The sequence below is a fragment of the Chroicocephalus ridibundus genome, chromosome 6 (assembly GCF_963924245.1).
Source record: "Chroicocephalus ridibundus chromosome 6, bChrRid1.1, whole genome shotgun sequence".
Lineage (NCBI taxonomy): Eukaryota > Metazoa > Chordata > Aves > Charadriiformes > Laridae > Chroicocephalus > Chroicocephalus ridibundus.
This window is the reverse complement of record NC_086289.1, coordinates 18,080,428-18,104,672: the sequence shown is the minus strand read 5'-3', so window position 1 is coordinate 18,104,672 and position 24,245 is coordinate 18,080,428. Positions and strand designations below refer to the sequence as shown.

General features: G+C 34.2%; 1 protein-coding gene across 1 annotated transcript in view; it reads left to right on the top strand.

Moving 5' to 3' along the window:
* Positions 1 to 24,245, top strand: part of IDE (insulin degrading enzyme) — a 56,592-nt gene that overhangs the window by 15,294 nt on the left and 17,053 nt on the right. Inside the window, exons 5-14 of the mRNA XM_063338419.1 lie at positions 1,323 to 1,445; positions 5,065 to 5,177; positions 5,602 to 5,764; positions 6,346 to 6,438; positions 6,992 to 7,083; positions 8,239 to 8,319; positions 11,271 to 11,374; positions 19,418 to 19,520; positions 20,480 to 20,602; positions 23,004 to 23,086. Coding sequence (XP_063194489.1) covers positions 1,323 to 1,445; positions 5,065 to 5,177; positions 5,602 to 5,764; positions 6,346 to 6,438; positions 6,992 to 7,083; positions 8,239 to 8,319; positions 11,271 to 11,374; positions 19,418 to 19,520; positions 20,480 to 20,602; positions 23,004 to 23,086 — 1,078 coding nt within the window. The remainder of the gene's footprint in view (positions 1 to 1,322; positions 1,446 to 5,064; positions 5,178 to 5,601; positions 5,765 to 6,345; positions 6,439 to 6,991; positions 7,084 to 8,238; positions 8,320 to 11,270; positions 11,375 to 19,417; positions 19,521 to 20,479; positions 20,603 to 23,003; positions 23,087 to 24,245) is intronic.

Here is a 24,245-nt window from a genome sequence, read left to right as displayed (position 1 = left end):
ATGGTGAGGAATATAGACAGAATATTTTAAACATAATATCCTAAATATCCTTTTTAGGTGTCACTAAGAATCCTTGCTTTTACTTACGTGTGAACTTTGAAAATTAAAGCAATGTATTGCTTCAGGCAGCCTCTCTATAATGATTTGTTGAGTGTTGTAGTTGTAATTAGAATTATATCTAATCACCAAACATCTGGACAATATACTTCTCTTACATTATTTATGTAGCTAATTTTGCCTCATTGATTTGTATTAAGTTATATCTGTGATTTTAGGATTTGTGCACTGGGTATATATACACAGCAGACATGCTCTCCCAGTCCTTTCTTTCTTGCTGTTTTTTCTATAAACACACAAGTCAACTTTTCTGCTGCATTTTCTTGACGTATTCTTCCTCCTCATCCCTTGCTCTCTTCTGTACCTGGGCAGGTTGTGGCTTAAGGGAGTTACTGATCTCACAGTTAACAGATACAGTATTAATTTGCAGTTCTGGTCTGTAGATTCTGTTGATCATTTTGTGTGTTCTCCACTTCCCATTACTACGTGTTGATTAAAATCCAGTGTGCTCTTCATAGACTCTTAATTTTTCTGTTGTTTTAAGTTCTTACCTTTACTAAACAGGAGTTCTGCTTTGACTATAAATGTGGCGTATGTCCTTAGAGTAAATTATTAAAAGCTTGATGTTGATGTAAAGATTTCACTGATTAACAGGAGGATAACTTAATGGAGAAAGTTTGGCATTTTCTGCTTATGGGCTTATTCAGGGAGAATTGTAGTTCTCTTCCTCTCTAGTCCTGTTCCTCTGCTGCAGCAACAGCTCAACTGTTTGTGAGCAGAAGCTGAACAGACACAGCTTACAAATCATGTTTGTAAACTAGTAATTATTTATTTCATTGAATATACTAGGCTATAATCTGCGGCACACAATGCCACACATGATTTCACAGTGATTCCTGTGACGTGAGTGTGTATATGGGAGTAAACCTACTCCAAATGTGCCAAAGAAAAACCTTTTTCTTCTTCTGAATTAGAGCCTGGGTTTACTTACATTGGTTTGAAATAACCCACTCAAATTAAAAAGATTAATTTGGAAGACTAAAACATCCTCTATTCTTTAGAAACGTGCAGATTGAGAGTGGAAGTATTTATTGTCTCCGATAAGCTTAGACAGTATTGATCCAGTTTACTTATTATACATAGAAATTATTTTTAAAATTACTGTCCACCTGGAGGAAAGCAGATTTATTTTAATTTATATTTTTCGTTTTGATTTGTAAATTCATAAACATCAAGTATTGTTAACTTTTTTTTTTACATCACAGGAAACAAACTCACTCTGGAAACTAGACCAACCAAAGAAGGAATAGATGTAAGACAAGAGCTGTTGAAGTTCCATTCTACTTATTATTCATCAAATTTAATGGCTATTTGTGTTTTAGGAAGAGGTGAGTTTTGTTCTGTTGGTTGAGTAAGACTTTACATGTATTTATGTTTGAAGAAAACGAAGTGTATGCAAGTGTCTGAAAATCTACAGAAGGGGAAAAAAATAAAACTTGTACAGACTGACCAAACATAATTTTATGTTTAGGGAAGTCTCCAAAGCAACTTGCAATGTGTTTGTGTTTATAAGCTTACATTAGAAAAAACAATCTGAAAATCTTAAATCCATCATCAAGTCAGCAGTTGCTGTTGTTGTATGTTTGTCTTATGAAAACTGACACCTGACTGGTTTCACATATTGGGAGGGCTTCTGGTACTGTTTTCATATTCTAGACTTATTCTTCCACTACAAAAATTTCTGTATTATCAAAGGAGAAACCTAACAGAACATTTAGATAAAAATCCTTTACTTCAGTTTACTTCTGAATTAACTTAACAGAGGTTCTGACTGCTTAAAATCTTCCACAGTCGAGATGATATTTTACATAGGTTTGCCAAAAGCTTAATAACATGGTGTTGAAAACTATTTGTTTTTTGAAAATATGCTGGCAGTCTAGTATTTGTGTAGTGTTTTACAATAATGCTTGGATGGTGAGTATGAATAAAATAAAATTCATTAGCAAAGTGAAATCTTTTACAGCTATCTGTTTACAAGATGCTGAATATGAAGCTGATTAACAAAATGTACCTGCTTAATTTCAATCATAGAATATACATGAATAATTTTTTCCTGTAGATTTTTAAGGTGGCCAAACATGGTGACGATTATACTTCTTAACTAAATCCAAATTTTGTATATATACTCACTACTGAATCAGTTCCAGGCTCCCTAATTCCTTTCAATTCAATTCATTATTGTATCTCGTCTGCTGTAGCATCACATATTGATTAGAATATGGTAAGTTTTTCTTCTTTCACTATTGCAACAGTAAATATGTATTAGATTTTTCTCTTTTTTTAAAGGTGGGGTATCAGATATGATACTAGGAGGTATATCGGTAATATCACTAGGCCTTGATGTATGTCATGTGTGAAAATGCCTTTTCTTATTCTCCTGGTAGCAGTGGAAACTTCCTGCAAGTCAATACTGTAATATTGATGAAGATAGTTTGTAAATATTTTTCAATATTGTGGATTTATTTTTATTGCTATTTGGAAGGAGTGCTTCCCCCATCGCAGGTTTTTTTTTTTCCTTCTGTTTATTTTACCTGAGGGGAAAAAATATTTTCTTTAAAAATATTTATTTATTAATTGAAGGTAATACAGATACAGATCAGAGTTTAAAGCAATTGAATTAAAATTCTCTTCCTGATTTAACAATCCTGTTTTCAAGGCTTCCAGGCATCTTTTTTTCTTTAACTAGTTCTTTACTGGACAGGGACAGGCAATATTTCAGAACAGACAAGTTCTGCATTTCAAATATCAATAAAAAGAGAAAATAGTCTTAAAATCTATTCCCTTACAAATATTTCTGCAATTTGCACATATGGATTTTTTTTTTTTTACTACAAAATACAAAAATCCATGTTAAAATCTTGAATTTAGGTGGTTTTACTAGTCATTTTTGAGTCAAATGATTTCAGTGTGAGTTGCTCTTGTAAATAGTTCAATATTTAGAAAAATTAGGAGCCTGTGAAACATTGATCTTTGGGATTTTTCCTTTCAATCTTATTAAGTAAATACTTAATTTTTTTAAAGGTACCGCTTAGGTTTTTTGTTAGTCTGCTTGTATACAAAATGCTGTACAGCTGCCCTTATTTGTCATATTTAATTAAGTACTTGTCACTGTAATAGTGAGGTGGTATTTGGGCAAAAGTTGCATCTTATTTTCCCTGAAAAGACATATACCTTTGCTGTGTTACTTGATCAAGCAGGAGAATTGTGCAATTGCTTTCCAGAAGGCTTTATGTTAGTGATTGATGTGGCTATTTGAGGGCTTGTCTCCAGCATCAAATTTGAAAACTTGCAAGTTCTGTGTTCTTCCTGATTTTTTTTTTTTGTTTTATTTTATTTTTAGGGAGCTCAACCCATAAAAAGCAAACAGCAGAAAACAAACCTTGTTAGCATCATTACGTAAATTCTTTGCTGAAATACTTTGTTGTTAATATGCAGAGTATTTTGATAATTAATACATAAATAGTTAGAAATTCTGTAACATAAAAATACGTTGAGTTGCACACTGCAAGTCCTCCATATCTCTCTACTCCTGTGCATTCTGAAATGCATTTCTAAATGATTTCTAAAGCTGTGTGCAGCCTAGCAATTCTCTAACTTTCCCACCACTTTGTAATGTAAACCAAATATATATGTATCAGTAAAAAGTGGTGAAGGATTCAGAATACAGTTTTTCTAGTAAATAGTAATAAATATTCAAAAATTTGCTAAAATTAAATAATGAAATTAATTTTTTTATCTAATCAAAAGCAAAATTCACTGAGGAATTATTGAACAGCTTTAGTACAGTAGTTCACATATAGACTTTTAAAAGGAAACTTTTTCAGTAAGAATCACCTTGGCAACTGGAAAGCTGTCCTACAGAAAACCCTCACTGTGGTTGTAAAGCTTGAATGTGTATTTTGCTGACATGGATAAAAAATAGTGGTCTCTAATAGAATTACATGCAGTTCACAACATTTTACTATACAGTGATCCACCTTGGTTTGCATTGTTTGGGGTTTTTTCCTGCACAGTTCTGTCAGTGTAGTGTAGGAGCGCACATACGTTGGGTGGGAAAGATTACGCTTTCTAAATCTAACTGGGATTGTTTTGACTAACAAGGTGGCTGCTTTTTGAAATCGTTCATGGATGAAGGTTGTACTTTGAGACATCCATGAAACGCCCAGTTTTTCCTTCAGCGCCCACCCTTGAAAGGCGTGTGATAAAAAACTTGACTGATGAGTCTTTCTTATCTTATTCTGACTTTGAGAAGTACTCCAAAATGCATTTCTTTAAGCAGATAGCGAATTTGAAGGCAATATTTCAACAGAAACAGTATAGGTCGATTTAGGTGAATTCATCCACAACATCAAATTCTTTCTGCAAATGGTCTTACTGTTTTTGGAGAGTACTAGAGTCATGGACTGAAACTAGAGTGGATGTAAAAGTAGAAGTGCTTAAACAGGTCACAGGTGCCTGTGAAATTTTGAGGCGCTGAGGACAGAGGACACTGGCTCACAGTGCACTTGAAGTACTAGAGGTGAGCTGAGGCTGAAGAAAATCCAGGTTTTGGCAAAGATGCCTTCAGTCTGGAAAATTTGCAGCTGTAATTCCGTGTCCCTTAAGCTTTTTGTGGAATGTCTATTTTTGTAAATGTTCAATATCTGAAGGGTCTTTTCTTCAGTTCCAGCTTAGATTCATAAGTAAAATTTAAAGATATTCTTTCTGGTTACAGGATTTGTTTTACTCATGGTTAAAGCCCTCCTTCAATAAACATGGTGGCTGATAGCACATTATAATTCAAAACTTAAGTATTAATATAGATTTCATTTATAAAATTAATGATCACCATATCATTAAAACTACTTTTCTGTATAATTCGTGTCTCCCCCAAAGAATATACAAAATCAAAGTTTGCCAGAATCTTCAGATAATGATTATTCTTTTTCTAATGTTCTTTTTTTCTAGAATCCTTGGATGAACTGACTTGCTTAGTGGTAAAGTTGTTTTCAGAAGTAGAGAATAAAAATGTCCCTATACCAGAGTTTCCTGAACATCCTTTCCAAGAAGAACATCTCCGGGTATGTAGAGAAACACATCTTCCATCATAAGTGTGTACCTTCAGTGTTATTTTTTATGTTTCAGTAAAACGTTGTGCACTTCACTACTTTTGTATCAGTGTCCCTGTTAAGTTCTGTGTTTCTTTCTTAATTTTCCACCCATCTTTCCATGCCAAGTATAGTATAGTTCTGTATAGTTTATAATAAAGGTTGTACATTTGGTTGCAGCTGTAAGCAACTGAGAGATAGTTAATTCGCTTGTTGTCTGCATCATGAATAGCTGAAGAGTTGCCCTAAGTTTTACGTACCTTTACTTTCAAGATTTTTTTGATATGTTTGTAATAAAACGTGTGTGTGTGAAGGGAACATGATGTGTGCTCCTGAGATGAATAAAATAATAAGTTTCATTTTGTTTATGGATCTCCTTGTTTATTTTCCCTCTCAGCAACTTTACAAAGTGGTACCTATTAAGGACATTAGAAATCTTTATGTCACGTTTCCTATACCAGACCTTCAGAAGTACTATAAATCAAACCCTGGCCATTACCTTGGTCATCTAATTGGGCATGAAGGCCCGGGGAGTCTTTTATCAGAACTTAAAGCCAAAGGTAAGTCCTTTGAAGGTAAAGAATGAAAAAGTAATTTAATACACTGTTTTTTAAAGCTTAGCTATGTTTCACTTAAAAATGACCTCTGTATTTTAAATTTAAAGCCCCCAACTGTTTGAGTAATTTGAGTTCTAAGCTGTTTTGCACTTTCTTCTTGTTTCTGTGGTGGGTAAAAATAAACAACGGTCACTCTGACTACTGAAGCTATTCTTGCTATTATTTGTCTACTCCTGTTTAGGGAGTTGCATGATCTTGTCTCTGTTCTGCCACTCACTGCTGCCAGGTCCCTTAATGTCTAGAAGACAATAAGAGGGTATCTCTCACTATTTTTCTTTATATTACTGTATTCCAAACAGAAATAAATTACCCAATAATCAAATGATCTTGAGTTTGTCATATCACTCTGAGCACAAAATCAGATCAGTCAGACTTGTGTTTAACTTGCATTGTTGCTCTAGGCGTTAAGGAAGAAAAGAACATGTAGTCAAAATGTTAAAATAATTCAATGTTGCTGAGGCATACAATCAGCATCAATTGTTACAGATCTGTTTACGTAATATATTTTTTCTTTGATTTCATAGGATGGGTAAATACTCTTGTTGGAGGACAGAAGGAAGGTGCTAGAGGTTTCATGTTTTTCATCATTAATGTGGACTTGACAGAGGAAGGACTTTGTAAGTGAAGCACTCTGTCTACATTCTATGTTATTCCTGATCTGATAGGTTTGTGTTTGTATCCAAAGAGACTAATTGTGTTTATAGCTTGAAAGCCAATTTATTTTAATTAACTGGTGTGTCTTCTGTGTTTAGATCCTCTCAGTATGCTAGCACACTTCATCTAACATAAGAAATTAATTTTTTTGAGGTTATATTCAATTAAAGTATTTCATTAAATATTTTAAAGTAAATGTCTTTAAAAGAAAAGCTGTTAATACTGTTATGTGCTACTTATTCATATGATTTAGCTCTGAATTAAATTATATTATAAATCAATATCTTAACGTAAAATGTGTTCATTGCAGTTTTCAGAATTATCTGGGGACTGAAACACCTAAATTGACATCTGAGGAAAACGTGTTTAACTTTGCCAGTGGGATTGCATATGTACTTAAATGTCTTGATATACCAGAGTGTAATTAAAAATAAAACCTTACGTATTTGTCATCATCAGAATTTTTTCTTTGTGCAGAACTGAGTGAATTATTAAGCAAGTATTTTTTCTTTCCAGTGCATGTTGAAGATATTATTTTGCACATGTTTCAATATATTCAAAAACTACGTACAGAAGGACCTCAAGAATGGGTTTTCCAAGAGTGCAAGGTACAGTGATTGGTACTTGAAATATTGTAGTGGCTGTATTATTATTTCATGCTTCTTATAAGTCTGTATGTTTCTGTGTGCACAGAGAACAAAATGTTAAGTGTCCTTTTAGAATTAAATAGTACTGCACTTCTCAGTGACAGTGGGAAATAAAACCAGTTTTACTTTCATATATATAGACTCATTGGTTCACTACAAATACTTGGTTAAGATTTCTTGTTCCATCTTAGCTTTATTTGGTGAAAACTGTTGAGTCTCTTCTGTGGAAGATTAGAAATTCTGCAGATGCATTAACTTATTTTCTTGCATGCTGACACTCTGTACCTGTGAAAGAAGTCTCTTTACCCTCTGCTAAAAGTCACAGTGGAATTGTTTCACTGTTATTGTAAACAAAAACAAGATTTGAAAGGGATAGTTCCATCCTCCCATCTCATCCCTGTGTCTTTCCCTTGCTCCTCTTGTGTCAGTCCCAGCACTCCTGAGGCTGTGAAGTGAGTCAGAAGAGCTGGCAAACTAGTTTGAAAAGGAACTTCTTCTGAGTTTATTTTTAGCTGAATTGTTGAATTAATCAGACTCCCTGCGTGGTTTCACAGAAGGATGGACTGTCCCTTTCATTGGCTTTATAGTCTTAGATCTCTTTAATTCAGCCTTGCTGTTGTATTCCAAGAATGATGTGTTCTATTCCTGTGGCTAAGACAGCGTAAAGAAACACACTGTTTCTGTCCCTAAACTTAACCTTTTGGTTGGCTGGAAAAAAAGGAACAAAAAAAGAAGAGCAAAAGGCTTCAATTCATTTACATACAATACACATTGCACTGGAACACTTATGTATTGGTTGTATCAAAGTTGGTGTATTTTCAAATTATCAGGAAATTTAAATATATGAGATATAGGACAGGTCTCTTAGTGTGAACAGGACTTACAAGACTTGTATGACACTTCATATTGTGAGACTATCTGAAGTTGCTTGTGAGTTTTGTGCAACTTGAATGTTCCTTAAAACTTCTGTGTTAGGTACCTGTCTAGCTACTACAAAATTAATACAACAAAACTCCTTCCTTTTCTTACGTTATAGAAAGGAATTAAGTAGACAATAATTATTCTTAAAATAGTCTTTACTATATGCTTTTCAATCCTTCCTACACTGTTTCCTAGGATCTAAATGCTGTGGCATTCAGATTTAAAGATAAAGAACGACCACGAGGGTATACATCAAAGCTTGGAGGAATGTTGCACGTAAGTGTGTGTGTGTGGGTTGTTTTATTTATTTATATATTTTTACAATAGATAGTAATAATTTAGCAGTATGTTTGATTATACTCTTAATAAATACAGGTATTTGCAAAGGTCCTGTGTGCTTCTTGAGCTCAGGAAGCTAATATGCTGCATAGATCTTAGTTTTGGCAGGCAAGTAGCCACATTCCCTTCACTCTCTACCATTTTATACTTCTGTAGTTGGTAGAATTGATTTTACAGTCACTGGAGTCGCTATTTGATCTGTTTCAGCATTTCTTAATGTACATACGTACCTTGTTATTCTGGGCCTACCTGATAGCTAAAGGTTCTCTAGGGAAATATTAGAGAAATAATATTTTATCATAAACACAAGTGTTATGTTTATAAATGCTTACATAGTTAAAATGTTAAAATATTGCAGTAAGCAGAAAGTTCGTATTCAGATAGCAAATCAGAAATGTTTGACTCTACTAATGTGGTTACGTATCAGTACTGAAAGAATCATCATGTACTTAGTCTTCATACTTCTTGCAAAATTTAGTTCCCTCATTTTGTTTCAAAGGAAGATTTAGGTGGGGTTTTATTTGTCTAGTGAATTTTATGCAACTTTTAACCTTTTCAGCCATTCTCCATTGCACAGCTCATGTCTACACCTACTCGGAGGCATTTTTGGTTTCTTTGCAGGAATTCGAGTTAATGCTCCTACGCCTTTAATTTGTAAAGTCTAAAATAGCAGTCTTTAATTTTAGAATTGTCTTTTCTGTTTATACAAAAAGAATTAGACACCTGAAAACACTTAAATGGATATTTAAAGGACCTCCTATTTGAGATGCTGTCTTTTGCTTTTGTTCTGTCAAATGCATAAAATCTCTTTAACAAATGGACTTCTGACTTATGAAACAGTCTTTCAGTGGTCTCGTATTTGTTGGATCATTCCCGATTACAATTACTGTCTCCAAAAATCAGGCCAGGAAGTTGCCAGCAGTGTTCCAAAGAGCAGGGTATTGACTCAGGACACTGCTTTTCTTTTGCTGTGCTTTGCAGTCTGAATGGTAATTCTGAATCTGCTCTTAGTTGCTTAAACGCTAATAGAAAAGTAACTTTTCTAGTTCTCTTTATTGCCTCTGACTCATGCTAAGTTTATGCTTTGAATTAACCAAACTAGAGCTGCTGTTTGGTGATTTCATGCATTAATGAATAATAGCTTTTTTTCATAACTTGGAGAAGAGCCAGTGTATAAGGTAGCAGGAGTAAATGTAATGTTGTAAGTTGTAACGTATTAACCAAAAGGATTTTAAAAAAAAAATCTTTCTATTCAACAAAACAGAACTTTCTCTTTAAAGTGCATTTGTGCTGGTCCAAGGAGTCACCACTAAGGTCTTGCTGTCAAATTATACTTCATATTTGTTATGTGTAGGCTTGACGTTTTCTAGGTAGTTGTTCCCTGGTTTGCAGTGCCCTTTTTTTGTTTGGTTGGTTTTTTTGTTGTCTCAACTGTATAATTTTTAAAATTCCATTTTAATCTGATTGTCATATGTAGATTGGTTTAGTCTGTTTTATTTTAATTACGTTATGCTCTGACCTTGCTGAAAAGTAATCACAGAATCACAAAATGGTTGAGGTTGGACAGGGCCTCTGGACATCATCTTGTCCAACCCTCCCGCTCAAGCAATGAAAAAATAACAAAGTAACCAAATAAATTTTTATGTTCAGTTCCAGTTGGTGGTCAGACTGGCCTGTGTTTATAAAGGAAATAAAGTGTAGATTTTCGGTCACTAAATCTGTATTATCTTGGTAATTTCAGATTAGAAGTGAATACATTAATTAAAACCTCCCCTACAAATTGCTTGGTCTGCTGAGCTGTTTATGCAGAATGTAGTTAAATGAGCATTCTTCAGTGTATGATGAATCGTTTGGACAAGAGCTTTCAAATTCTAGATCTTCAGCATTCACATCTGAATTTTTTGTAACGCAGGTTTGGTTCATTGTCCTCAGTCTCCACACACCCCCCCCCCGCCTGCTGCACACACCGCCCCCCCCCCCCCCCCCGCCCCCCCCATCACTTTCTCTTTTCCAAAATCCTTTATGTGAGTTACTGTGTGTTCTGGAATTCATTCCACTATAGTTTTATCTATAATGCATGTAATTCGGAAAGGCGGTTTATAATGCTTCTGGTCAAAAAAAAAAAGTACCACCTGTTTGGCTAACTGCAGATACTCGGTGCTTAGGTCACCTGGTATTTTTCCCTTGGTAAACAGGTGTTTATCAAGAAATTTTTCCTGTCAACCACACTAATAATTTTCAGAGGAATTTTTTTACTGTTTTTTCTTCTTGAATTGCAATGTACCTTAAGAGACTTTCAGTTTGATCCTAAATAAAAAGTTAGAATCAAAATTGTGTAAATTTGTACTATGCTTTTAGATAATTTAAATATACTTTTCTTTAAATTTCTATAAATAAAAATTGAATTCTTAGGGAATATTAAGAACCTTACTGGTTTTTTTGTTTTGATTTTTATTTGCTTTGTTATGTTTTGTTTTTCCCAAATGTGCTCTAGTGAGTACTCGGTGTTCTTTTATCTTTAAAAATATCCTCCAGGGGTCAGCATTTACCATCTTATTTTTACTTTAGTTAACTTCAAAACTATTTATAGGTGGGTGACTTTTATATTTAGATATAAAATATTTCAAGAGAAAAGAATGGCAATATGCAGTATATAAAAGTACCTAATATAGGAGAAATGTGTTTGCATCGTTAAGAGTACTACTCTATCTTGTTTGGTTTTAAAAGAAAGATTTTAAGACAGCTATACACTTGTAATTTGAAATTACCAAAGTAATACGGATTTAGGGACTAGAGGTATGCACTTCTTTTTCCTTTAGTAAACAGTAACTTTTTCATACTTAGTTTTTGTCTAATTAATCTACATGTTTCTGGGCTTTGTTTTTTAGTATTATCCTATTGAAGAAGTATTGGCTGCTGAATATTTGCTTGAAGAATTCAGGCCTGATTTAATAGAGATGGTACTGGATAAGTTGAGACCAGAAAATGTTCGGTAAGTTAAACTGCAATAACTTTTGATTTTAACCCAAACATTGTAAGAAAGCAGATGAACTAACGGAAACACAAATTCTCAGGTGTCTCTTACAGCTCCAAAGTAAATGTCACTGAAAAAGGGCTGGTTGTTCTGTGTGTTCATGTCTCTGTGCCCCATTGAAAATAAGCACTCCTAAGTGCATGCAACTCTTCCTGTTCAGACAGAAACTTCCTTTCTATGCAGAACATCTTCCTCAGACTGAGACTGTTTTTAGGAAGATACTTACTTACCTCAACTGTTACTGAGAAAAAGCCTAGTAAAATTATTCTGCCTCAATAAATTCTTGGGGCGTTTTACATGGAATGCTCGAATACTCATAGTTTGGAGCTAGGTCTGGAAATCTGTGAAGAAGGTGGCTTTTATCTGCTGTATGTATTTTATTAATTTGGCGGGGAGCGTGTCTGTTTCTGAGTATGTTCCGCACTGAAGTTTTCAGTGTTGGATATAGAAGGACAGTGAGGCATGCATTCACATATTTCTAGAGTTTCTATATTTCAGCCTTCTGAAATTACTGTGAATTACTGAAAAGTTTAGGCACAACTTTTCACTGTGTTTGTTTGTATGAAAAAATCTGTCTTGTGTATTCTTTTAGTTTAAGATGTGTTACTTTATTTTCAAAAGATGGTATATTTCAAATAATTATTGGATAAAGTAGGATAAAATTGGATTGTGAACTATATTTGCAAATGTCACGGGTTCTGGTGTTTCTAGGGGTATACAGGTCATGATAAATCAAATGGAGCTGGCTATGTCAGTGACAGTAGTTGCCATAGTAATTAATGCCCTTTAGAGAAGGGCCTATATCATTGTGTGTGGGTGCGCATCTATGTGTAATGTGTGTGGGATACTGCAACTGAAGCTTGAATATTTCAAGAGATCATATTTTGAACAAACAGTACTTAAAATTTCCAGATTCTCTTTCCTATTGTAATAAATACTTCTATTTTGAATGTATTTTCATGTTGATTTACCACCCAACTTCTTGGAAACTTGATACAAGAGCTTACCTTAAACATAAAAGCTAGTTTTAGTAATTAAAAGACAGAATATGTAATTACTACTTCTCTGAAGAAAGCTTAACCAAATTCTGCATGAATTTGAACTTTTAACGTGTTTTAGAATTGCTTACAAGCAATTGGTAAACCATTTTTTATACTTATTTAGTAAGCAAGCTACAGGTGCTTAATCAGATCTGATGTTTATTGTAGCTTCACATAGCTTAAAAATGTGTCTCTTAACATTGCAAGAAAGCAGTCAATATTATCTTAGGGAATTACACCCTTTGTAATACAAATTGGGTCATTGTTATTAGCCAGAGGACTTCCAAAGCATCCGCTTGCTTGAATTTTAAAAAATTGCTAGAGGAAATTAATATATGTAAATACATTCATAGATTCTTTAAGCTTATCAAATGCTGCTGGATGCCACAGAACACTCATCAGTTTTCTGTTACTCCTGTTGCTGGCTGTGCCAGCCTTTTGACACTCCCTTCCAGTTGACAGTACTTCAGCATAAAATAGCCATTATAAGCTTTGTTTGAAAGTTATTGGTGTGAGAAAGGAAAGTGTAGAGAATACAAGTAGAGGGAAAAAATTGAAGTCTATGGAATGTGGTGAGAAGCACAGGAATAGCGGTGACAATTTTTAGAAGAATTTAGAATGTTACGTGGTGTGCTTTTTTCAAATATGTAATAAACAGCTGTTTCACAATGTTCTTTTAGTTAATATAATCCCATATTTGTGCTTGCACTTGCAATTCTGCATTCCTCTTTGTCCTCAGTTAAAAAAAACATAAGGGCAAGATAAAAGCAAGATGAGCAAGACTCTTATTAGAGAGAGAGGAAAAGGTAATTCTAAAACATTATGGAATATAGCCGTAACATTTGAAATGTTAGTAACAAAAGAAAACAATCTTTTACTATTATATGTATCTTTTATTTGTAGTAATTTTGTAGGGTTACATCAGTCTTCTCAAATTTGACAAAGTGGCTTGCTGGAGACGGGTATATTCTCTCCACTTGGTAATTGTGGATTAATTTTAAATAAAAAAAAGATTTTTGTTTACAAGATGAAACACATCTAGAGCAGATACCAACTGAAGATGATCAGCTTTAGTATATGAAGCAACTGGGAAGCATTGATCCCTCAGATAGTGGAGATAGTTGTTTCATCTCAGCTTTTCAAATTCAGACTGTTTTCCTATGTGTGTGACTTTTCAAGTAGCAAAGTGTAGTACATTTAAATTGGAGAGGCACAGTTGTGAGGGTGTTTTGGAAACTAAATTTGATAGAATAGGTATGCTTTTCTGTACAGGAAGGTCTCAAAGTTTTCATAATGGAAGACTGGTGGTGGCATGGTGACTGAATTGAGAAAGCTTGTGATCAGAGAGGGATGGTCATCGAGTAACTTCAGTGGATGTGGGTCTCCGTGTAATCTTGGGCTTTAAATGTCTCAGCCTGCTTCCTTCTAGCTTGTTACTCTGCTTTCTTTTGGGATGCTGGAAGAAATACATTGCATTTTATCTCCCCTCAGGACTAATCACACTGTCTCCTTATTTACTTGGCTTTACTATCTTTACATAGATTATGAAGATTACGTAATTTTAAGCATTTGAATAAAAAAGCTAAATATCGTGAGATAAAGGGAGTTTCAAAACTGGAATATACCTGGTTTTGTGGCCTCTTCAGTTTATTGTTAAAGAAATGATATATCCTTTTTGTTGCAGAGATTTTAGTAGGGCTTAAAGATAGTAAATATAAGTACGTTAGTTCACTGAAGCTTAAATACCCACAGCTATGCCTACAGCTGTCCCGTTAAGCTTTAAATATAAATAACGTTCAAACTAGAGAGTCACCAAAGACTGATTAAATGCAGTTCTAACAGCAGAATTCAGCAAAGCACTGATACTCTAATATGGATCGAATGACACCTGCAGGAGGCCTATTATGATGTAGCAGCAGGCATACGTTGAGTTTGAATGGTATATGATCAGAGTAACGATAAACGTATTTCTTATTATGTGTAGACTAAAACCGTGCTGGTGTTTGCTATTGCCATAACAACTATACATTCACATCGTAGTTCTCTTTATGTTCAGGCTATTTGTCTTCTCCAAAACTAGAATTCACAAAACTATATTTAAGATTCTTCAGCGTTGTGTTGTTTTTTCCTGCTTCTCTAAATGATACTTTTTTCAATATAACTCAAAAGTTAGTTATGCTTCTATGTAGCTCCTATGATAATACTGCAAGCTGTTTTTTCTCAGATGTAAAAGTATAAGTCCTTTCAATTTTAGTGGCAATTAAATGTTTTTTTGCCTCAGGGCCTCAGGTGTTTAAAGATCTGAGCTAATTAGACTTTTGTATTTTCATGTGAATGAAACAAAATATTAACTTGTATGTAGTACTATATTCCTTTTAGATGGTTATTTAAACACTTATCTTTTGAAATTAAAAGTAGAATGAAATGAACTAGGAATCTTTTCATCTTTTACTTAACTCAGATACTTCAAAGTGTAGCAAAATATAACAAGGAATATAATTTTATGGTATCTTTTATTTTAAATTGCTGTCAAGATAAAGTATCTTGGGGAAAAAAAAACAACTTAGTTAAGTATTTCTAAAAGTGATTTCATGGTATGTTGTGAAGATTTGAGAAAGCCACTGTGGACTTGCATTTTTAGTGGTCTCTCTTGAAAGAATGAGTTGAGATTACAGATGCTAATAAAAGGGTCCCCTTGCGTTTTACTTTTTTTATTGCATCTATATCTATATGCATGTAGTAAACTATCAGTCTGGTAGCTCGTTTCCATCTTTGGTCTTTGCTTGAGCAAATTGTTCACGCTAATAAAAAACTCTGGACATGTGCTTTTAAATATCTGTATGTGTTCTGGTTATCTGCCATTTACTGATTCTTATTCTCATGTTTACCTTTCTGTTCTCCCTTTTTATGAAAAAATTAGTATGTGTCACATCATCCTAACTCTCCCTGTTGCTTGTTTGTTTGGTTTTTTTTCTTTATATGCTTTGCATAAATTGTGTCTTGCAATGGTTTAGTTTCCATTGGTCTGAATTTTTCTTTTGTATTGTGGTTTTATTTATAATTTCATTTTCATAACCCTGTTGGAATTCACCTACACTGAAGACTTCTCTTGGCATATCTCTTTTGGGGCAGCTGCATTCACAGAGACTACTGCTCAATGCCTTTAAAAAAGTTTAGCTTTTCAACTGTTATTTTCTTAACAAACCGTGTTTTTAAAAAAATATGGAAAAAATCCATACTCACAGATGGTAGCAAGTATCCATATGTGCTTGTATTTGACTGAACCATAACAGGAAGTTTTCATATTCTCCTCCCCCCTTCCACCCCCGCACACTACTTGTTGCGTTTAGTGGCTTAATTTCCCTAAGAGAGAAACCTTTTTAAGATAGAAGTATCATTTTTACTTGTTCAAACTGCTTAGGGTTTTGCCAGCCATCTGTGAAGACAAGGGAATAGACTTGGCATGTGTTGCAGTCTTTGCTGAAAAATGTAATTTTCCCATCATTTCCAATACAATTTTTTCCCCTCATCATCTGCAGAATAAATGCTCTTATTAAAATTTAAGAAGCAAGTGACTCATCAGATTAAGCAACTAAAGAACATTTTTCCCTTTGATAGTAAATGGACTTTTTTCCTCTCTTGATATCTGAAGTGCATCACTAGTACTATCCTAGAGGGAACAAAAATAAAATGAATGCCAAAAATGTTGATACAGAAATTTCTAAGGGTTGGCATTTCACAGATATGGAGCAAGCAGTTATTTCAATGCAGTCGGTGATGCTGATCCCCGATGATAAATATGTTACAAATACGGAATGTGTGTGGTTTTTTTAAATTGCATTGTATCTGAGTAAAGATTTTTGAAAATCAAGAGTTTGCTCACTTATTCCATCCCCCCCCCAAACCATTGTGTTTGTAGAGACTTGGTTTCATTGAACCCTAACAAGTAACTGGTGCTTCTGCAGAGTGTTGAGAATGCTGCACCCCAGCAACTTCTCTCTGCGTGTAGTTTCCCCACTTACTCTGTCTTCTAATGACATTTGTGTGGAAGTGGCTTTGAACAGCCTATATTGCTGTTTTACTGATGGTTTTGGGGGAAGTTGTAAAGAAATCTAGGCTTTTGCTGGTTTTGTCTCAGTTGTGTTATTTTATGCATGTGAATAAGATACGTTTCATTTTTTCCATTGTTTGACAATATCATTGTTTGGAAGACAAAGTTTTAAATTAGTTCCTAAAAAAAAAAAGTTCCTTTTTAAGTAAAATTATTTTTTTTACAACAAATTGGCTTTGAACTGTCTGTTACTAGTATCACAAATACTGTGGCCTCAAAGTCTATTGCTTTTTCAGCGTTAGAAGCTTGACTTTTGTTATGTAAATCTGGAATCTAATCTTGATAATCTTTCCTGGAAGTACATTCATTTTAAAGCACACATTCTCTTCCCAAGTAACACTCTTCTGTGGATCTGTCACTTGTAGCTTCATTTTAGATTTCAGGAAAGTGAAAAACAAAATGGTATCTAGTAAATATGTATCATGTTATAGAAGTTGTGCTTGGTTTTGAAAGTTGATGATAATTTAGGAATACAACAGTTTGCATGTGCAAGAATGTACTATAAATTGCATTTATAGTTTCAGCTGTGTTCCATGTTCATGAATGGCTCGAGAGCCTAATTGCACTGCTTAAGTTTTTAAATATTTTATAAGCAGGTCCTATCTGTCTTTTCCAGTGCATTTCAACGCTGTCTTAAACCGTGTGGATGTTCATAGTGCTATACAGCATAACACAGAAATGAAAAGCAAAAGTAACATTACATAATCGGTAACTTTAAAGGTTATGATAACATTTAAATAACTGCATAGTGTTGCATTTCTAGCTGTGGTGCTTCTTTCCCCTCTTCCTGTCCTGGTGTTCATTGCTGTTGGTGCTTGTCTCATGGTGCATTTTTGAAGTCTCAGGCAGATTAAATGCGTTTTGGTTTGTTTCATGTGATTGTGGGTATGTTTCTGAGAGCTCAAAATTTAATTAATCGTTCCAGTAGTCATTTGGGGTATAGGGAGGGCAGGACTTGAAGCAGAATTGCTGGAAGAGTAGAAATGCTCATTACCACAATTTCATTTTTATATGTTGAGCAGACAGAATTATTTTTTGCTCTTTAATTTTAATATGTTCCTACAGCAAGTGTTTGGGTGCTTGGATTGTCTCTACTGCTTGAGCATTGATATATTGGAGAAAGGTAGAAGGAGGGAATGTCAAATAACAAACATCTGTGTATTATAGCATAAAACACCTTTGTCTTGCTGCTCAGACCACATGATTATTGGGATTTTATCAGCATAATCTTTTATCTTAAGAAATTTTTTCTTTTTATTTGTTATTTAGCGGACTGAAAGGGCTGGTAGGTTGCTCTGAAATTCTAATAGACTTTATGGGTTTTATAGTCTCTTAGCAACTTCATCTGTACATGATAGAGCTTTTGCTCACCAGCTGTCCAAGTTAAAATGCAAAACATAATAGAATATTTCTGTGGCTCATTTTAGTGTAAACAACAATCTCTCTAATATTCACCTTGTTGACCGAGCTAGTGTCTGCTGTGTTGCAAGAACAAGTATTCTCTAGGATTAAAGTGCTTAGTTCTTTGCTGAATATTTATTTAGTATTGTTCCTTTTGTATAAAAAGTGAAATAGATACGAAACCATTTTATGGGAAGTCACAATGAAAATGTTAACCATTTCTATTGCCTTTTGCAATGAGAGATGAAATAACGTATCTCTTGAAGAGGAATATTCTCATTCTGGTTTGGATATTGCATAACTTCTGCAGAGGCGCAGGGGTTGTTTTTTGCATTTAAGAGAGAGAGCGTGCGTGTGTGTGCGTGTGTTAATCATCTGGTTCCTTCTCCCTTCCTCAACCCAGGAGGGATTGTTAACTATATGTAGGAGGTAATTGTCCTACCTATTTTGACTATTTCAGAATTCTTATACACATCCATTTAGTCTTAAAGCTAGCTACTTATTTCCATTGAATACACTTTTGTGGTTTAAGTTGTTAAAAAGAATTAAAGGAGGTTTTTTGGTACCCGTTATGAAGACTAGTGAAAAAATGCTAAGAAGTTTGTAATTTTCTTTGTTCTGTAGTTCCTCTTATTTATGTGTATTCTTTAGTTCAGGGAGTGTTTGGATGATGCTCTTAGTCATATGATTTAGTTTTAGGTAGTCCTGCGAGAAGCGGGAAGTTGAACTCTATGGTCCTTATGGGTCTGTTCCAACTTCAGATATTCTATGATTTAGATTTCTAATTGAGTATAATTTTGTTGTATTGAGTGTAAAATACATTAATCTTCCTGCTTTTCTTCACTTCCCCTCAAAAAAACCCAACCCGAACCAAAAAAACAAAGGGGAGAAACAGGTATCAATCTGAAATGAGAATATGAGAACAAAACAAAATGAAGAAACTCTCTTACTATCAGATTATGAATGAGAGATTGAAACTGCAATAACATAGTCTAAAATGCTAGGTCTAGGACGAAATTTCTATAGTCAGTATTTTCACATATCTGAGTGTTGATACAGGAGGTATGAAAAATGTTTTAGTCACTTCATCAATTTCGTAGAAGGTCTCAAGGACTGCTTTCTGTGTTTTCTGGAACAAGGGCCAAGTCTAAAAAATTGCATGCAACAATGCAATGTTGCATGCAACGATAATTGTGTGTAACTCTAGGTTGTAACACTTTAGAAAAACAGTTAAATTATAAGATTCTGATAACCTGATTTCATAGTTAACTTTAGTGTGCAGTTCAGTATACATATACTTGCTATCCAAATGTACTCTGTGGTTGTCCAGGGAACATTTCCAGAAATAAATGCATTATAGTGATGGAACAGAAATAGTGCTTTGAATAATTTCTCACAGTCTTTTCTCAGACACGTTTGTGCCAAAGTGCTTTGTCTCTTTGTTTTCAGAGTTGCAATAGTTTCCAAGTCTTTTGAAGGAAAAACCGATCGAACAGAAGACTGGTATGGAACACAGTACAAGCAAGAAGCTATTTCTGATGAAGTTATTCAGGCATGTTAAAAGTTTTAATATATTCTAATGTCTGCAAGTGAAAGACAGTGGTAAATTCTTTGTCTAATTTTCCATTTAGTTGAAGGGAGAACTTAAATCCGCTGCTCTACATAATATGAAAATTGTACAATGAGTGTGTTTAATATTATGAGAAGTAAGGATCTCTTGTTAGTCTTCAGATTTCAAATATTCATTACATAGGACAGATCCATTTAATGGTTTTAAACCATGTTAAGTACAGGGAATGTTACACCATTTTTGCTATAAAAGATCCATAGTATGCACCAGCTACTTAAAAATGTAAGCATTAACTTTTTAGAACTTAGAAGTCTCTATTAAATGTTAAGGAATTAATCTATTCTTTAGAAAACAATCTTTTTACAACTGCTATATGTAACTGTGTTTCTAAAATTGATTTTTGCAACGTAAAAAATGAGTATAAAAATCAGAACTCTAACAAAGGAGGTGGGCAAATCCATATTGAAACTTGTTACTGATCTATTCTTTTAAGAAGAGATGGCTGTAAAATACACCGTAGAGCTGAATTGGATGTGCTGAGCATCCTTGGAACAGACATTGCATAGAACTCTTCATTTGTTTAGACTGTCCATATCTATGTTCTTGATTAGAATTCTTGCATATGTATTTAGTTTTATACCTTCATTTAGAGTTCACAGTAGCAGAAAAGATGAGACATAGAACCACCTGCCACTCTACTGTAAACTTTTGACAATTTTTTTTATCTTTTGTCTTTCTCCTCAGGGCACTTCATCCTGCTGATAGCCTACTCCAACTTGGTTTCCCAGATATTTGCCTTCCCCTGTTGTCTTAATAGTATTTACACATAAGCTAGGGGAACGTGTTTTTAAATTTTTTGTTACAGCATAAAATAAACAAGTAAATATCCATTAATTAAGCAGAAATTCCACTTAGCCTCATTGTTTCTCCTATTTATCTAGAAATGGCAAAACGCTGACCTGAATGGGAAATTCAAGCTTCCGATGAAGAATGAGTTCATTCCTACTAATTTTGAGATTTTGCCATTGGAAAAAGATGCAACACAGTACCCTGCCCTTGTCAAGGTAAGCTATCTATATTTGGTCTGTTTGCTAACCTTCTGGGAAGATAGCAGTTAATTCCTATGTGTTTTTTAAAACACAGGTCATATCACATTCCAAAGTATGAACAAAAAAGTACAAAACTTAATGATACTGCTAGAAAGACAGTAGAAAGTTCATTCTTGCTAAACTTTGGATTATGACTATTTGGGTTCCTATAAAAATGAATCTACAAATAGCTTGAACTTTCTTTACCCTTATGAAAGTGTGTTAACAATTGAAAGAAACAGTATTAAAGCTGTTTATTCAGCAGAAGGGTGACTGCCACTCTTACATGGTTTTTTTGAGCAGTGTTCAGTAAGTCACAGGTAAGGCTATTCTTTTGTAACTGTGTATGGAAAAAGCTTCTGATTGCATGGAAAAAGGGAGAGAGAGATGTAAACATGTAAATAAACATCACTTTCCAGTTTCCTGAAAGCATCGTTTAATGATCTCAGTACTTCTAGCAAATCTCAGTTTTTCTTAGTACCTAAAATTTACTAAAAATTACTTCTCAGTACTAAAGCGTAGTTGTCTTTGCTAATACTCATCTCTATTCTAGGCTTAGTTGGAGGATAAATAGGAAAAGTCTTCTGCAATTACACGTTGTGCTTGAGCTTGAATACTCAATTCCAGAATACCTTTTGCATACTTGATTAATATAAGTCTACTTTGGTGCAACGATATCCTACAGAAAAACATATTTGTTCTGCACACGGCATTTTAGGTATATGCTTGAAGCAACATTGTTAACAGAGGAGGACTTTGAGCATATGTTTATGTTCATCCTGAACTGAAACCCTAAACCTCAGCAGGGGCACTACTAACGCTCTGTTAAGCAACACTAATTGGTTTGCTACAGAAATTTGATGGTCCTTTAATGTCTCTGTAGCAACTAGGCAGTTGATCCACACAAAAGCTTTGCTTTAAGGTATGATTGCTGTAGAAATGTAGTTGCATTTAGTTTTTCCTTTCCCTTTAAAATAATGTTTTTAATCTTCTGTACTTGATGAAATAGACGTTATCTATTTTGCCTGCATCTCTTATTTTCTTCCCAGCTGTATGACTGTGCCATTTTCTGTTTGTGGGGCCTGGCATTTGTCTGACCCGACAGCAAAACATTGCAAGAACTAAATCAGCAGAGATCAGTTGTACCAAAAAACTTTTCTGCTGTTTTATATGCCTAAGTGAGCTTACTATGGACTGGACCAGCGTTGTGAGAAAGAAAGATATGGGAACAAGATGGCCATTTTCACTGGCAGCATGTCACTAGGTCACCTCTGTTGTGATGGCACATCATGCCCTGAAAAACCCTCAGGAAAGAGAGCAGATAGGATAAAGGCTTTGGCCTGAGGGCCAGATTGTTACTATGGTCCTGCAGCTAGTGACCTCCAGCTGTTGGATCAGGTCTGTGGTACTACAGACAGGCTCCACTGTTTATCATTCTGTCCCTGATGCAAGATGTATTCTGTGTCGTAGCAATTTAACAGAATAAAAAATTTGTTGTCTCAAAGGCAAGCTGTAATTTGGCTTTTTAGTATGACTCGAATATCATGTAGAGGAAGGTGTGATGTAAGAGACAAGAATTTTATGCAAAAAGGAGGAAAACCCCATGCCAAATCCCTGAGAAGCAAAGAACATCTGCTCAAAAATATGAGAGAAAGAAATAATTTTATGTTTAAAAGTTCACTTGTGCATATCAATTTAAAGAAGAGGTGTTTGGGGGGCATAAAGTTAACCAGAGTTGAAACAGAGAGCGTATCTGTTCCATTTCACAGCTTCTGTGTGAGAAAAAACAATAGGGGAGGTTGTTTAGATTATTTTCTGTACTAGGATATTATTCTAAAAAATCTTGGTGACAGATCTTTTAACTAATTTCCAACTAGTTTTATTACTTTTTCTAAATGTGTATATTTTTTGTTGCCAATGTTACTTTAAAACAACATACAGTGCATTAGTTTGGGGGTTTTTTTACTAAAAGCATTAAATACACAATTATATTCTTAGGCCAAAACATGTAACTATATGCTGCTGTAGTGCTACATAATGGCACATGTCTTAATGCCATCATTAGCAGGGAATTTTATGAAGCTAACTCTGTATTTTTCTTTGATCACTCCTGCTTCAGAACAGTAGTTCCCATTTTGGTCATAAGGTCACTCACAACGCTGCAGCCATATAACCACATGTTAAAGTGACAGGTGGTAACAAGAGCATCTCAATAAGGATTGATGGATGTACACAAACATATGTAGCAAGAATACTAATTTAAGGGGACAACACTAAACTGAGATTGGAAGTGATGAAGAGACTTTTTTTTTTTTTTAAATAGCATAATGTATTACAGTTAAAAGGTGACTTAACAAAAACTCTTTTCTTGACACAGGACACTGCTATGAGCAAACTATGGTTCAAGCAAGATGACAAATTTTTTTTGCCAAAAGCTTGTCTCAACTTTGAATTTTTCAGGTATGCAATGTTAAGTATATCACATAAATTGCTCTGCAAAAGTTTCTTGTTGGGAGCCTGCATTTCTGTGACGAAAAACTTTGTTGCATGTATTGAGGCTTGAAAACATTTGTCCTTGGGCATGCGCAATAAGCTATGGATAGCAGGAAGGCTGATGTAAGTTATGCAGTAGTTGAGCAGCAAGCAGTTTGAGGTGCTCCAGCTATATGAACAGGAAAAGTTTATCTAAAAATACTTTGAAAACAAATTTTCTTCTATGTTTTATTTGCTATACCTGAAATATGCCTGCTCATAGGACCTACTACATACTACAATATACCTTTTTAAAAATGGGTTTGTATTATTTTCAATTAATGACTAAATCACAACTATTTTAAGATAGTGTTTTCTTTATAAAATACTATTCTGATAATGGTTTTACATTCAAATTCTATTGTAATGTACATAATGCAAGCCAGTATGCTGACACCACCAACTAATTTTTTTGTTTGTTTTTAGAAGAAACAGTCTGTATTGTCAGTGAATGTGTGGTTCTCATCTCAAGATGCATGATAAAGTGCTGTAATGTTAATTCTGGTCTTGCATTATTTTCGTCATAGGAAATTGATCTTTATATTTTTTATAAGTGAGCATGACAATTATTTACCTTCTTACTGTTCAAGTAATAATTTCTAACTTTTGAATTAAAAAAATACAGCTGTCTTTAGAGTGCAGCTATTTCTGTGCTGGACTACTGAAAGTGAAAATAATTTCGGGAACTCTCTTCTGGCCTAATTAAATGATTCAGTGATACTGCTGGAAGGCTGTTATGTGGGCTTTCATAGATGCACTGTTGAGTCCTTTTTTTGAGTGAGCACTTGAAATTTTTCTCAGCAGAATTTTAGATAGAGGTTTTTTTTCAGATCTTGGTGTCAGATCTTGGTACTGGTGTTGGTGCTAGTTGGGGAAAGCAGGTTGTCTGGGCATTTCCTCTTTCTTTTTGCTTTTTGAAACCACAGGGCAAACATTAAAACTGTTTCAACTTTGATGTGTCAGGAAATAGAAGGTCAAAATGGTAACTGCCCATCTCTTATTCTTAAATCAATTCCAAATGAACTATGAGTGATCCAATCTCTATACCAGTTTGTGAACAATTAAAAGATAATGATTTTATGTAGAG